This window comes from Egretta garzetta, unplaced genomic scaffold (genome assembly GCF_000687185.1).
Source record: "Egretta garzetta isolate BGI_Z169 unplaced genomic scaffold, ASM68718v1 scaffold139, whole genome shotgun sequence".
Classification (NCBI taxonomy): Eukaryota; Metazoa; Chordata; class Aves; order Pelecaniformes; family Ardeidae; genus Egretta; species Egretta garzetta.
This window is the reverse complement of record NW_009260832.1, coordinates 2593108-2609265: the sequence shown is the minus strand read 5'-3', so window position 1 is coordinate 2609265 and position 16158 is coordinate 2593108. Positions and strand designations below refer to the sequence as shown.

Sequence of the window (16158 nt, the reverse complement as noted above, 5' to 3'; positions counted from 1 at the left end):
GCAAAATCAGGTTCTATTTTAAAAAAGCTTCCTTCAGTTTTCCATTAGTAAGTGGTGACATCATTGCTAATTAATAAAATTTGATCCTAGGAACACTTTGATTGTTCTGGGGTCAATAGATTAATAAAATATAAAAGAAGTTTTGGCTTCCTAAATATATGCATAAAGCATAAGTTATAGTAGATTTATTGTCTCCCTAGATACATGACTCGTACTTTATCTAATGATCCAAAGACAATGGCAGGGATGAGCCAAATTACTTGAAAGCAGATTGCATGGACCACATAGCTTGCTGAGCTATAAGATTTCCAGGGGTCCCTTCCAACCTAAATTATTCCATGACTACATAAATGAAAGGCAAAAGCATAGCTTCTACATCAGAAGCAAAGACCCCATCATTTCTTGGGAACGATGAGAATTAAGAGGAGTTTCCATCAGGAAAATGTCTGGTATCAGGAAAGATATCCAAATCTATTGCCTGGAAGAAGTCTTCCAATTCAAATACAACTTGGGATCTAGAAGAAAAAGAGCTGCACCTCAATCTCCAGTACAGAATTAACAAAGAATAATTCTTTGTTTCATCCATTTTGAAATTAATCTGTTTATATTGTGCATTAATTTGGTGATTTGGTAGTTTAGACACTTTAAAGAATGGAGGTCTTCTCAGTTGTGACTTTGCTGCATTTTTGTATTCTTGTGTAGTCTAATGAAATGTCAGTAGTTTATTCAATGGTTCATTTACTTTGTTAAAAGTTGGCTTAACCATATAAAAAGTGTATGGAACTGTTTTACTCCTCCAATTTTAAGCATGTTTCAAGTACTTATAAGAATACATGTCGTCTGAGCAAGATTTTGGCAAACCACTCTGGACTTTTTCTAAATGTACATCTGTTCACGTCACAATTTTTAGTAATGTTTATAATAGATTAGTGAGCTTTATCTTTTTTTCCTAATATCTTCCATATACCTTTCTGATCAGAATAACTTACAATGAAACCTATCGCTTTTAGAAAATCTTCACTTATGTTGTTCTTTCAAACACTTGATTAAGTCTGCATATTAATAATTTTTTTAATAGAAAAAAAAAAAAGATTCAGTAGGTGCTATTTCTAATTCCTAGACAGGCAGGCTGGTAGGCAGGCATTGCTGTATGTAAACTCTGTATTTATGTATGCATCTTGCTAAGGCTATTCCATGCCCCGGATGCCAGAAAATGAGGTTACTGGGAGATGCAGGGTAATACCATTCAGCTGCTACATGCTAGCAGGAGCGTGTGTGGGCCTTTTCCTTACATCTGCCATCCTATCTCTCTCAGTGATGCCAGCATGATACCTAGAATTAAAACGTGAACAACATGAATAATAAACTTACAGTCTAGTCTTTAATAAGTAGCCTTTAAACAAGATGGTTCATGTCAGTGGTTCCTCTGAGTGAGACACCTCATCATTTCTAATTATATTCTGGGTATAGTTTGATTTAATATGGATTGGATACCAGACACCTAAATGCCTAAAAGGCTACTACTGTCCTACTGTAGCTCTGCTTGATAAGGCAGATGCTTTTAAGGTATAGAGGTTAGCTGGGTGATGATGAACTAAGTTTGGTTTAGACAGGCAGATGATTGTACTTGGATTTTTTATTTCATATCTGTGTAGCTACATGAATAAACAGTTATGACTTTAAGACAGCAATAAGTGCAGAGGAGTAAATCAATAATACATTTATATATTTTTAAAGTGCTTTGTAACAGTTGCTTTGGGTCAAGTATAATAGTATTGCCTGAACAAAGTAGATTATTAAAAAATATTTGAGGCATTACACCTATTTTAATGTTCAGTAACTGTTTGTGAAAAGATTGTTTAATTTTCAGGTGAATTAATTATTCAAATTATTCATTAGTTTCTTGGTTTGCAAGTGGCTCATGAGCTGTTCATTGCAGACACAATGCAATGCTGTGTTAGTGGGTTACTGAAGTCTAATGATTTTACTTTATTTATTCTATGAAAACCTTAAAGTATTACTTGATTCTCTCACTGGAAAGGTTTAGGTGATTAGGCGACTCATTAGCATAGTATGAGTTGGATATTTTCCATATTGATATATAATTTAAAATGAACAATTTATGAATATTTGAATGGTAAATATCTTATTCATAAGCACTCACAGTAATCTGAATGTTCAAGTATCCCCAGAAAGTGAAAAAGAACAAATGGCAGATATGGCTTTGGTAGAAACAGAAACAGCTGTTTATGGAAATATTCTTCTAATACATGTTAACTTTGATTAATAGCTTCACAAGTTTTGGGATTGTATCATGGGTTTCATCGTGTTTCACCTTTTGTCTTCCATTTTATTCGATCTGATGTTTTGAAGTCCATGTTAGTACGCTTTGGTATGGAATGGATAGCATGCTCTTATCTACAGCTACCAGTTCCTCTGCAGACATGGTTTCATTGAAGGTCTGTGAAAGCAGTGAGCAGTTCCTCTATAAATATGTGTGTAAAGGTTTGGTTTTCAAGCATGAGTATGGCAATAGCATTCCAGAAACCTTGTACAGGTATGGAAATAGGATATATGCAAACTAGTAACAGCACCTGATGCAAGATGTAAGATGTGGTCTTTAGATTTGCATATTTGAAATTTGATTTCCATTGAAAAAAGGCCTATAAACTCTGTGTATATTTCTCTTAAGCATTATCGTATGAGATGGTTACAGAAAACAGAGATGGAAATGTGATTCTAAGATGTTTGTCCATTTCCATGTTCCTCAGCACCTCAACAAACAAAGCAAGAAGAGAAGAAAGGAAATGTTCTTCTCCTTTTTCTGCTTGTGGTTAAGGAAAACATCTATGAATTAGTCTTTTAGGAAGTGCAACAAATTCACATCCAAGCATCTAGCAAGCTCTGCTGGAGTGGCATGGAGCAGAGAGGGCCGTGTCTTTACCTGGTCTCTTTCCTGCATGTACACCTATACCTTTCCATGTATTTCCAGCCTGTTTCCCCTCCATATGGTATTTCTCTCTCTCCAGTCCTTCCAATCTGTCCCTGAGACTTGAGTAGTTTGCGGCTGGCTGAAGCAGAGGTAGGAAGCACTCTATTACCCTTTATGCCTTTGCATGGTTGCACACAAAAGACCTCAGTCTCTAAGGCTTTCAGACAGGCTGGAAGTCTTAACAAGAATATTTCTTTTGAACTACCCTCCCTGAAATGCGACTACAGTTGAGCTCTCCGTGGCCTGAACTACCTCTTACCATCCATATTCATTCTTCAGTGGAGTCTCCTTGCACATAATTTGCAGCACAGCAGCAGCAAGGGGATAAGAAAAAAAATCCCCAGGAACTGGTACAGAGAGGCAAAGATAAACCTCTCTGTTTTCAGATTTGAGTGTATTAGTAAGATGTTAAAAATGTTGGATTTGGCTGCAGATATGGGACCCCAAAAGCACCTTATATGAGGCACAATGCTAAGATTAAGGCTTCCTATTTCTATGTGTTTGTTTAAAATTGGATACTCTCCTCCACCCTGGACATGTGCTTTCATTTGGAAAAGATACTGCACTTTCATGGTGCCTCATGTTGTGAATTTCAAATACGCAGAACAAGGATTCAATCCTCTTGACAGTCTGGGGTGAAAGCATGTATACACCTTTTGAAAAACCAGCTATTGCCTTAGAGAATACATGTATGGTTGCTGATTTTCCAAGATATGCACCATTGTGCACCCTTGAGAATGGTAAAACCTTTCCTTCATGAAAGCAGCAACTACATTTACAAAAAGCTGCATGTGCCAACCGTGTCAAGAATCTTCACAGTAAAGACTCCCCAAGATAACGCCTGCATGATAGGCAGTTAAATTACATTATGTAAATTGCATGCAAATATATGCACCGCATACGATAATTAAAACCTTCCTAAATACATATTTGCAAAATACAATCCATCATGGTCCACGAGGTTATAATCTACATTTTTTAAGTGAACGGTGCAAAACCTCTGAAAATTCACACAAAAGTGAGTGATAATAATTTTAGGCATAATGACCTATCATTTATCAACTTAGGCTCTTAAGAGGGTGTCACTCATTCAAAAAAAAATCCACTGATTCACTAAATAAAAATTGGAAGCCCTTATGAACAATTTGTGCTTGCATAAAATAAAAGAACTAATGTGCTACTGCAACTGTGCGCCTGCAGTAATCATGGATGGGAAGTGAAAAATTGTGTATGCAATGTTATGAAACAGAACCTGGCAAGAACAGAAAATTTACAAAGAAATATGATAGAGTGCTTGCAGAAACTGGCCTTGGGAATTATTTTTAAACTTCATCTTTCAATTTCTTTCAGAAAATAGCACCTTTTGAAGGACATTAGAGTTTGAACCATGATGGGTGCAGGTAGCTGTCTCAAAGGGAGCGGGGTTAACTCATAAATCACACCACTCTCTTTCTGAGTCACACTGGTGGGGTCTAGAGTTGTCCAGCCCAAGTCCTGACCAGGCTTGACATGCTTTTCAATCTATAGTCCATGGCAGGATTACAACCCACAATGGCATAGTAGCACTGTGTGAGTTACAAGTGTAAAATCAGTAACTGCACAGTCTGGCATCAAATGCTCCTCTTGTACCTTCCCTTGTGTGTGTGTGTGAGAGATCATCAAGGCAGAAATCTTCTCTCTCCCTCTTATTTTCCATTGCCCTCCCAGGAGTTTCAGTGGTTTTCTCCTCCTGCTTTGAGCTTGCAGAGCTGATATTCCCACGATGCTTTCAGCTGATTTGACTCAGGACTGACCTATGAAGGTCAACAACTAGCAGAAATCTGAAGGCTGAAATTCAAGGTACATTTGAGCCCAGCACAGTTTGCAGGGAAAGGGAACAGGTACAAAGCCCTCAGAACGTGCTGCAAAAGGCAGGCAGCTTGGGAAGGTGATGACTCCTGCCTACCTCCACCTGCAGGAGCAAAACTACTGGCTTAGAACCCCCCCCTTTTTTTTCTTTCAGCTGACAAGATTTAATGAATCTGATTATTCTGGTTTGAAGGAGGTCAGTCCGTGCTCAGCAAGCCTCAGGTTATAGCATGACAGTATACAGCCTTCCAGCCTGGTCTTGCCAGCTGTGAGAAACAGGCTTATCTGTAGCCGTGGGACTAATCTCCTAAGATCACCAGGACCTGGCACACATGTAAAAGTAAAACTATGCTTTTTAAGAGTTTGTGGTTTGGCAGCTGAGGAAAGCTATCCCACCTTTCGATGCAAGTGTGTAGAACTGGTGAATTAGCAGAATGGATGAGCACAGAAATGGCCTTTTCCTCATGTTTGAAATAATGCTCATTAACAATAGCGATCAGCACCTTTCAGCTGACATTGGTGACCACTGGGATTGACTGATAATGCATAAGCCTAAGGAGGAAAGTCACTTTGTGCATTGCTGACTTGTGAATATCAGACAGTTTCAATTTTCTTTACGCGGCATCTTCTATTTGAGTCATGTGTTACACAGACACTGAATATCTTTGGTAGAGTTCCTTATTGCCAGAGAATAGGTCCATCCTCCTTCACGAAAAGCTGTGTTTTTTCTTTCCAGTAGGTCAGGCTGGTGAAATAAAGAATTTTTTTAAAAGTCTACTCCCAGAAGAGGGCGGCTAAACAGCCAGCTATAGTACTGGGTAAGAATTACTCCGGACCTGATTCTGCCACCTGTGCTCATATCAAGTAGCAACACTGATTTTTTTTGGTGGAGCTGCCTATGAAATTATTCCACCTGCCACACTGGTACTTTTTGGCTTGGCCTTATGCTGAGCACTGTGTTTCCATCCGTGCTGCCAGCAGAGCAGGCAGGAGGCCGTCACAGTCGTACAACTTCTGCATGGAGGCAGGAGAATCCGTGCTGGATTTTCCAGTGGGGTGCTGTCAGAAAAGACTTTTATAAAAAGAGAAAATTGAATTTTCAGCCTTCCGGGTCTGACCAGCTCTGGAATTCAGAGCGCTGGCATTTATCAAAACTGGCATTTATCAAAATCAAAATTTATCAAAACAAATTATTTAAACTCCACTTATCACTATTTGGGGGTTTGAGCATTTTGAAATGCCTCTAAATAAGCAGTGTCTGACCACCACACAGAAAGATGGTTTTGCAAAAAGCACTTTCTAAGTAAAATGTCCAGCCTTTAATTTATATAATCCAGCATATAATAATTGTCCTTAAAAATAAAGATATTGACAACTATAACAAAACGGCACGGCACTTTATTGAATGTTGTGTTCTTTGAGTGGTGCTGTCCTCATATTTAAATCTATTGGAAGTTTAATACAACAGCAGGCCAGCTGGCAGCCTTGAGAGCAATGGTAAGAAGGCATTCAGAAACACGCTCTGCGGGGATGTGTATCGACGTGACAAGGAAAGCATATTGACACGGGCTTTAGTTTTGTGGAAAGGAGAGAAAGGCAGGAATATAGACTCTGATCCTTTTGTGCGAAAGTTGGGGCCACCTGGGGCCCTGCTACCCTACCTGAGTGGGATATCTGCAGGGAACCTCTATGAAGGTTGAAAGTTTGAAATGAGTGTTTCCAATTTACATAGGTATAGATACATGTAACACTGTTTTCAAAGTGGATAAAAATATCCGCTAGCACAAGAACAGAACCTGTCCAAAAAACGATGGAAATTAATTTAACATGATTGATTTATTTGGTTTTATAATGACAAGAATATGTGCCGTAGGCAGAAGGATTATTGCAAAAATAATTCATTTAGCATTTATAAAGGGCTTTTTGCTCTTCACTTCTTTTATATATTTTATTACTTGGCCAATGCAGCATAAAAAATACCTTATCATGAATGTAAACTTCTTGACAAAACATTACTTTAGCTAATGCAAAGGAGGTGACAAAGCTGCCAATGATGCAGCCTTCCAGACAGGGGAGTCTAAATCAGTTGCCTTCTACAGCTTTGGTCCATCAGATGAAGCCTTATAGGAGTGCAGGGACTAAATTGCCAGTCAGTGTCCACAAGTGACAAATGTGTTTCATATTGTTTACCTGTGAAAGGGTGCTACCTCCTACAACAATGACAGGGCAAGCAGTCTTCATAAACAACAGTATGCTTTCTTTTTGCCTGTTTGCTCATTTGGAAAAAGCATCTGGAATAGTAATGCTCCGAGTGCCATGCGGGGAAGCAGAGCAGAGCTGCTGCTGCATAGTTTAAGAGTTAAGTCCTGAGGAGATGAAAATAGAAAGCCTGATTGCTGGTTGTCTCATCAGCCCTTGTGAAAAGCAGCTGACAGTGTTCGTGTTTGGAAGAGGAGAGGAAATTGGAAATCCATTACATTTCTCCTGGTATTTCAGTCACAGGAGTATTATGTGTCTGCGGTTCAGAAAATACAGAGAGGCTAAGATGCTGAAGCCACAATTCAGAAATGTCCATTGTCACACATTAGCAGAATAGTAAACTGGTTAGGAAAAAAATAGCTTTGTTTCTTCAAACTGAGGCTGTGACAGTGGGAAATCGGACTTCTGAAGCTAGGTGGGGTAGCTCTGGGCTTTTTCCCTTTCTGCTTGATTTTTGTTTGTGACTGGATGCTGAAATGCAGATTTGGCAGCATGAATGTCAGCCGCCAGACTGGGGCTTGGACCGAGAGTGGCTTGCAGAATATCAGTGACCATTCTGATTGTGATAAACACCACAAAACTGTAGCAAAAGCAGTTGGTTCTTTCTATCCTAAAAGCGAACAGAGCGGTTGCTGGTTTGACACCCACACAGTTGTCCCTCCCTCCCTGTTTCTGTCTTCAGGCTTTAAATCCCCTCGCAGTGCTTCAGAACAATGATTGCACAAGATACCGGGCACATTTCGAAGCCAGAAAGTCACACAAAACCTACACTGGACACTCATCAGGGCAGGCAGTTGGGCAATGGATACGGGCCCCCCTCCTGAAATCTGCAGTAAAGGCACACAGAAAGACGGTTTTGCAAAAAGCGCTACTTGCTACTCAGCAGGATAAAAGAAGGAAAGTAGGTGGAAAGTACTCGATTCTGACAACAAAAGAATAGTATGAGCTGCCTTTTTTAATGAGATGTCTTTATTCTGTTGAATCAGCTATTGGTCTTGTGATCCTGTCACTGACATGCATGCTGTCATCTGGACTTCAGTTATCGTGCTGGTGCCCAGCATTAGAAATGTCAATTTTCCTAACATTGTCTTCTGGAACACTCTCTATTTATTCATACAGTTCTAGGGAAGCGCAGTTCCCAGACAATCCTTTTTTGGTTTTCTTTCTTTCTTTTTTTTTTTTTTTGTTTAATATATACACAGTAAAAAGGAATATAGGCAGAGATTATAACAAGATCTTAGGTTTCTGATAATCCTCCCACAGCTGCTGGTAGGGCTGCCTGGCCCCCTTAGGGCACCTTTCAGCACAGCCAGCCTGCAGCCGCCAGGATGCTAGGGGTCCCCTAGGAGAGCAGAGGACTCCTTTTTACTTCCTTGACTTTGCTGAAACTAGAGCAAGCTCTCATATGAACTTCAACATGTATGAACTATTTTTCTCTGATTCTGGTGACTTTTCTTCACATTTCACTGCGCACAAAACTTATCAGGCAGATTTAACAACTCGAGGAAGTTGAAGAGAGAACAAAAAATATTTGAGGCCAGAAAGGGACAAAAAAACATTAGGTGACAATCTGTGTTCCGATTTAGGGGAACTTTTCCATCAGCTGCCCTCAGAGAACTTGAAATACACTTTCTCTTGCCTTTGCAGAATTGCTCCACTTTGCCTTCAGAGTGAATGTGGCAATTTTCCAAGCCAAGCTTACAGGGGAGAGGAAATAAATCACTCTAATGTTTGGCTGGTAGGAATCCAAGCAGTAGAGAAACTATCATCTCCTTTCTAGAAAGTCTTGTAAAAAATGGCCGGATTTACTTAATCTTTTCGACTCACTAATGTTTCTGCTTGAGTCTACAGTTTGCAAGCCATAAACATTGTGACAAATAATGAAGTAATCATGCAATTAGGACTCAATTACTTATGCTGTAAGAGTGACCTCTTGCTTGTTTTTCCCCCACATAAGAATAAATAAATATTGCGTCTCTGGTGCTAGTTTATGGCTTGAATTATGTGAAATCCAGAAAGTCTATTCTCCTGGTTTTACCTTTGTAGGGTTATCTATTCTGTGGTCTGTCCTGAGGCAGTCAGGGTGCATGGTACGTTTTACTAGTTGCCCTCAGCACATGGACAAGTGAGGAGTGGTAGGATACAGAGAGGATGAGCTGTGGCCTATTTCCCTCTCCAAAACTCAAGGCAGTCTAATGGGGCAGGGAGCAGGGATGGACAAATCGTGGCTCTTGAACTCGGTGCACTCCTATGGCAATTCAAGAGCAGCTGTCAGGCCAACGCTGTGCCCCTTGGTTATCATTTGGACTATGTTGGTACCAGAGCAGAACCTGAGTGACCCACATTGCTGGCTGTGGGAAGAAGTGATGCAGCAGATGATGACAGGTTCAGCCTGGCAGAGAGAGTCACTTTGGGATACCACATCATGCCCAACCCTGTTGCACAGCAGGAGTCTTCAGCCATCGCTGTCTCCCTGCGCCTCCCTCTGCTCTCCACTCTCATACTGCATGTGAGGTGCAATGTGCTTACACGTGTATCATCTCACGCTGCTTGGCTCTATGAAGATATTGCTCAGTGGTTTGGAAAGCTCAGAAATTTTGGGCAGTTCTAGTGCAAGGCTTTGGCAAAGGGGGAAACAAACAAGAAATCCTGGCTCAAAGGTGCCATTTAATGCCATCTTAAGGTACAGCTTTGTGGGTCCTCGGGCCCAGGTTAAAAGGAATCTGTTGATCACTCAAGTCAGTGGGCTGCCAGATGTCCCATCTCTTAAATAGCTTCCTGTAACAGAGGCTTGGGTCGCGTGTCTCATATAGAAAGCATTGAGTACATGGGCTTTCCTGTATTTCCCTGGAGACCTGCCATTTTTATCCAGGTGCCTACAGCACAGATGCAGCAGGTAACATGAATGTCAGCTAAACCATGCAGCCGTTCAGTCTGGTGGCTGGGGACCAAAGATTCACCCGTGCCCAAAGCATAGCTACTTTAGACTTGTTTGGCTAGGACTGTGACAGAGCTTGCTACTTCCAATCTTGTCTATTTTCCATTGTGGAGTCCCAGGCACATCTATGCTGAGTGTCACATAAATGCCCTCAGCTGGTATGGTCTGCAACCTGATGCTCTTCTCAAGGCTGTGTGTAAGAGGCTCCTAGCCAGGACCTTCCATCAATCTGCCTGGAGTTCAGGATGCAAGCCGCTTTGGGGTGAAACAGAGACTTCTCTCTGAGCGGTCCGTTGCATTTTTCCTCTTGAGCTCTTTGCTGCTGGAAGTGCTTCATCTACCCGCTTTTCACAGCAGCAGTGCTGCTGATTTGATTCCAAGTGGATAGAGCTAGATCTGAGGTGCCAGAATAATCTGTTTTTCTCATGACATGCCCAGCATATTAAAATTAAGCAATGGCTGACTTATATTTGCACTTAAATTAGACCGTAGTAGTGCTGTTCTTAGGGGACCCTAATAAGAACTGCAGAATGACACTAAATCAATGGACTTCTTGTTAAAAGAACTAAACTAAAACTCAGATGCTAAGCCCCATGGACTTTGTTCAAACCTGCCAAAATAGACTTTCCATGAAATAATGTTGTCAAGAAAGGGCTTTATCTTCAGGTTTTTAAAAGTATCTCTTAATGAATAAGCAGAGAAGTAAAATAGAAAGTCACTGTTTGTTAAAAAAAAAAAGGAGAAAAAAAAAAGCGTGTTATCACAAATCCCACGCAGTGTGAGAATAGCATGTGGCTTTCTTTTTAGTTTGGTCAACTTTATCAAGTCTTCTTATTCCATTCTCTTCCAGCATAATGCACTTCTCACTTTATGTTTGATTTGAATTACTCTTCTAGCTGTAAGATCCATGCATGCTGAGATCTATTCTGCAAAACACCCAGGATCCTGGCTCAGTTTCCTTTCCATCGATATTAATTCTTTCAGTTTTCACCCCTTACAGGATAGCCTAAATAAGGCAGAATCACTTCAATCATAAAGACATCATGCCAGAAGCTAGACCCAAAAACCCTTTCCAGAGGGACAAGGATAAATCCTCATCATTCCAGATGAGTTAATGAGGACTCTGCATGAAATCAGTCAGACTGCTCATTACAAGTCTCCATCACTGTGCTTTTTTTTTTCCTCTCTGCCTGAAATTTAGATGTACCTTTAGATTCCCCTTTAATCACTTGCTTCCAAGGGTGCTGGCCTGCCTTTGGCTGGTTGCTTTTTCAAAACAAGCTTCCTGTCTTTGTGTAATAAGTGGGTTTTTTTGCCTCTTTTCAGTGATGGTTGGGCAGACAGAGATGAAGTCATTGAAGGTTATGAACCTGAAGCAAATGGAGGCATCACTATCAAACTGCAGTCTCCAGAAGTCTTGTCGTTTGATGACTACTATCTGAAGCTGCGACTGGACACCAACACCCGCAACCCCTGGTTTCCGGAGTTCTGGCAGCACAGATTTCAGTGCCGCATCCCAGGGCACCCGCTAGAGAATCCCAACTTCCAGAAGAACTGCACTGGTAACCTGTTAACTATTTTCCTGTGCTCTAGCAAAAAATTTGTCTTTAGGGTTTTTTTTTGTGTGTGTTTGTTGTTTTTTTGTTTCTGGTTTTTTTTTTTTTTTTTTTTTAATGTATAAGTCACCAGTGAAAAGTGCCAAGCCCAAATTGTACAGCTATAAATCCCAGCTCTGGCAGGAGTGTGTCTGGCACTGGTTGCACAGCCTCCTCTCAATTTAGTTCTGCTCTGTTAGAGTGACTTGTTCCCTTTTCATATTTTAGGGTTGTGCTGAGGCTGACAATAGTGTCCAAGTTTGTAATATTGCTCGTAAAAAATAAGTAACCATTAAATTTTAACAAAAACAGGAACAAATTTAAACTTCTTTTCTTGAAGCCAGCTATTCTGATCAGCTGAATAATCAGGAAATTTACAGAAAAAAAATTTTAAGGAAAATTGATGAGTGTTAAAATTGGCCAGTCATCTTCTTCATCCTTTCTTTTCTTCACCCGTTAAAACATTTGTAGTTTGTTTCCACTATGTAGCACTCACATAAAGAACATGCTGTCCTACAGATAGAAGTAACTGTCACCTCATAGCAAGAGAAGTGTATCTGGGCATAGACAGGTTTTCTCTTTCATCACAGAATCTGAGAAAATAAACTGAAATGTTTCAGTAAGATTAAATTTATTATTAAATTGAGTAAAATACTTGGTGAATAATTTTTGCAAATATTTTATTTGTAGTTTGTAAATATTTCACTTCTAGTCAAAAAGGTGTATTCTGATAGTGAGGAAGCTACTTCATTAGAAACAAAGCTAACGAAGCCTGGCTTCCTGTGGATTTGTGTCCTATTCTTTACATCTCCACCCTCTTTATCCTGTAGTAGTAATCTCAGCTGGTCTTCATGTGCTCCCAGAGCTGAATTCTCATAGTGTTTCTAGTTCTTCCCTTCTCCATCAGTAACACTTCCTAACAACACCTTCCACGTTACTTTTTGTTTCCCCCTGGTTCTCTTATTACCAGCTAAGACATATCATCAAATACTGGCAACTGACTCAAAACTGGCCTGATGTGCTGACAGGCAGACAGGCTGGCCCATCTGGGTGCTGAGGGGCTAATGGCAAGCCAGACAGGCTAAAAATGTTGAGGTTATACTGGTATTTTTTCCTCAAAGGAGTAATTAACTTTGGACTCTACCAAGATGTTGCTTTATGGTATATATATTTAAGTGGTTTTGAGACTGCTTCAGCTCAGACAAAGAAGTTAGTTAATATAGGCCAACAAGGGCAGAAATTACTAAGGGGTGGTTGAATGATGGATGCACAGTGCAAATGCATGGCCTTCTTTCTTAAGACAAGAAGCTTAAAATTGCATTGTCTTGGTTACTCCATTCACATAAATAAATTTCATTATGATACTCTTTAAAAGGTCTAGTTTCTGAGGAAATCTCAGCAGCTATTGTAAACACAAGTAGTTTGTTATCCAGCCTCTTTCTGGTTATGAAACTAAAACCTTTAGTCTGAACCAGCATAGTCATTCTTCATCTGCTGCATCAAAGGCAAATACCAGGTGGCGAGTTCAAAACAGCCAAGATGGGGCATTTCTGCACAGAATGTGTAGATGCATTTTCAGACAGTGGTTGCTGTAGACTCTGAAATTGTACTTGAGCCAAAAAGCAGTTAAACAAATTCATGGAAGAAAACGAATAAGGGCTGTTTTATGGAAACAAAAAAAACCCCACCCAACACCTCAAACTGGCTCAGGCCATCTCAGGGTTGAAGCCACTGGACACTGGAGAGGGTACTGCAGAGCTACTGCTACACACCTGCCCTGGTGTTCTGTGCTTCTCAGGGTGTCAAGTATCAGAGACAGGAACCACTACGTTCTGATACTGCTAGTGAAACACAAAAATGTTTGTCTCTGTTGGTAGGCTCAGACAGTTAATAGTCACAATTCAGGCACTCAAACGTCTTTCCCTCCTCTAAAAAGCTGTCAGTTTTTGTATGAAGCCTCAAAATGTGTGATACTTTTTAGGCTTTGCTGAAAAGCAATCAGCTCTTAAATTTGGTGGTGAACCACTGGGTTATCACAGGCTTATCACACACAACTAAGAAGTTCCAAAATGTCTCAAATCACCAAAGGGAAGAACCACAAGGTATCTATTCCCAGTAATGGCATACCTACAGAATCAAGAGACCTACATGTCTTCAGTGAGTCTGGGGACAATAAAATATTTTATTTATTTTTCTTTAACTGCGCAGAGCTGACTGCTGACTGTCTGGCACCACCAGAGCTTTCTGCACACATATATTTATTTGACCTTTCTGCAGGGTTAAGAATGTCACTTCAAATGCTAACAGCTTCAAAGCTTGCTGGTGGAGCCTTTCTTGCCAAGGAAGTCTGGTAATGACAGTACCAAGAAACTGCCTTCTTTACCTCTCACAGGTTTGGAGGCAGGTCTTTTCACAAACTCTTTGTAAAAAAGGAGTCTGAATTGCCTCTTCTCTCCTTCACAAAGTATCTCCATGCACAAATTTGAAGGAGAGAATCCATGCTGCTCAATAAATAATAAGCACTAATATTTGAAATCCATTAGAAGTGCTAATAGACAAAGTTCTGAATTCTTTGTGGTACTACAGATGTAAGTACTGCTGCTACTACTGCATCACCCCAGGAAAATTATCACTGGTCAATACTGGTATCAAGTGTTTTAACTCCATTATATCTAAGAGCTTTCACTCTTACATCACAGTACTCCATCAATATTCCTGTAACAAGGTACATAGGGTCCTGCATTATGGAAAAAGCTGAGTCCCCTGTGGTCCCAGGAGTCCACACATATTATTAGCATGTGTTGTGACCAGCTCCGGGTCCTGATCTGTTCTGTATTGCAGAAGTGCACTGGTAGTCCTTCCTGAGAACAAAGCACACCCATACTTTTTCATAGACAGAAATGATTCAAAGGCAGTAGAGTACTTAAGTTCATCTTCCATGTCTGGACAGTTAACAGGATAGAAGACTATCTAATTAAAAAGAAACCAAGGACAAAAATATGATATTTAGGGGAGCATAGTGTATTCGTATTTACCCAGCACTGGCTTGCCTAGGAGCAGCCAGAAACAAAAAAAAGAAAAGGCAGTGTTGTTCTCTGACCACCTTATTAAAAAAAGATACAGAATATTTGGACCTATCCATTTTGAAAAGGAGATGAATTGCAAAGTTTGTATTTGAGAATCTTCAATTACTGCCTGCCCAGTATAATTTGCTCATATACAACCTAATCACTTTACTGAGCGATTTATTCAGAATTGCCACTGGAATGTGAAGTTCAATTTTTAGCATTCATGGATAGGCAAGGGCTTCTCCTCAAGCAATTACAGCTGCTGCATTTGCAATTTCTCACACCCTGTTACTGTTGAGTCAGCCCTAGCTTGGGATTGCAGGCTCTTTACGAAGCAAGGGAAAGCCAGTTCCTAGAAATCCCTCTTCTCTGATGACAGGAATTACTGCTTGAAGTCCCTCATTCAGTCCCTGAGAAGGCCGACGTCCTTCAGGAATTCTCATGTTACACTGAATTCTGAATGTACATGCGTATTTTGGGGAAAAAAGTCTATCTGGTCTAAGCACTAGTGGAACGAAGCAAGTCCAAGTGCGTTCTACTTTGTGAAGTGTGTGGGGTGCCTAAAAATTAGCCACATTTTCAGAACAGCTTATCTGGATGTGCTAAGGCTATATGGTGGCAGCAGAAATTCTTGGGAAGAGAAGACAATCATCGAGAGTTTTGCAGTGACTGCTCTTTTGGATCATCCCTTCTTGCAAAAATGAAACAACTTACTTCTCCCACTTGGGCGGCAGCCAAATGAGTGGGAGCTATTTTTGACTCATTCTTTGCTAATGTTGTAGCCAAATGCCTCTCATAAGGGAATGCCTCTCTCCCTCTCCTCTTCTCTCTCTCCCTCTTTCTCGCTCTGTCTTCCTCAACACAATAGGATTCAAGTCTAGAAATTTTCTTGTATGTAGATGTATTGGGTCTGGCTGAGATGGAATTAATTTTTCCATAGCAGCCCTCATAGTGCTGTGTTTTGTATTGGTAGATAGAAAGGTGTTGATAACGCACCAGTGTTTTGGCCACTGCTGAGCAGTGCTGGCACAGCGCTGAGGCTGCCTCTCCACTCCCACCCCTCCCAGTAGGCTGCAAGTGGGCAAGAGGTTGGGAAGGGACATAGCCAGGACAGCTGACCCAAACTGACCAGTTTCCCTACTATATGATGTTGGGCTCAGCAATAAAAGCTAAGAGGAGAGGAGGGGGGAGGGCATTTGTTATTAAGGCATTTGTCTTCCAAAGCAACCACTACATACCGAGGTCCTACGTCCCAGGAAGTGTCTGGATATCGCCTGCTGATGGAAGTAGACAATAAATCTTTTCGTTCTCCTTTGCTTCCAGGCATGGCCTTTGCTTTTCTTTAATTTCCTTAATCTTGACCCATGAGATTTTAGTTTTATTTTCTCTACCCTATCCTGCTGAGAACGGGGAGCGAGAGAGTGACTTGGTGGGCACCTGCCAGCCAGCCCAGGTCCA

The 16158-nt window shown here is 40.7% G+C and overlaps 1 protein-coding gene across 1 annotated transcript in view; it reads left to right on the top strand.

Annotated features, from left to right (window-relative positions):
- The window catches only part of GRM1 (glutamate metabotropic receptor 1), a 201272-nt gene that overhangs the window by 115605 nt on the left and 69509 nt on the right, over nucleotides 1-16158 (top strand). The window contains exon 4 of the mRNA XM_009646976.2: nucleotides 11364-11599. Within this exon, the coding sequence (XP_009645271.1) occupies nucleotides 11364-11599 (236 nt within the window). The remainder of the gene's footprint in view (nucleotides 1-11363; nucleotides 11600-16158) is intronic.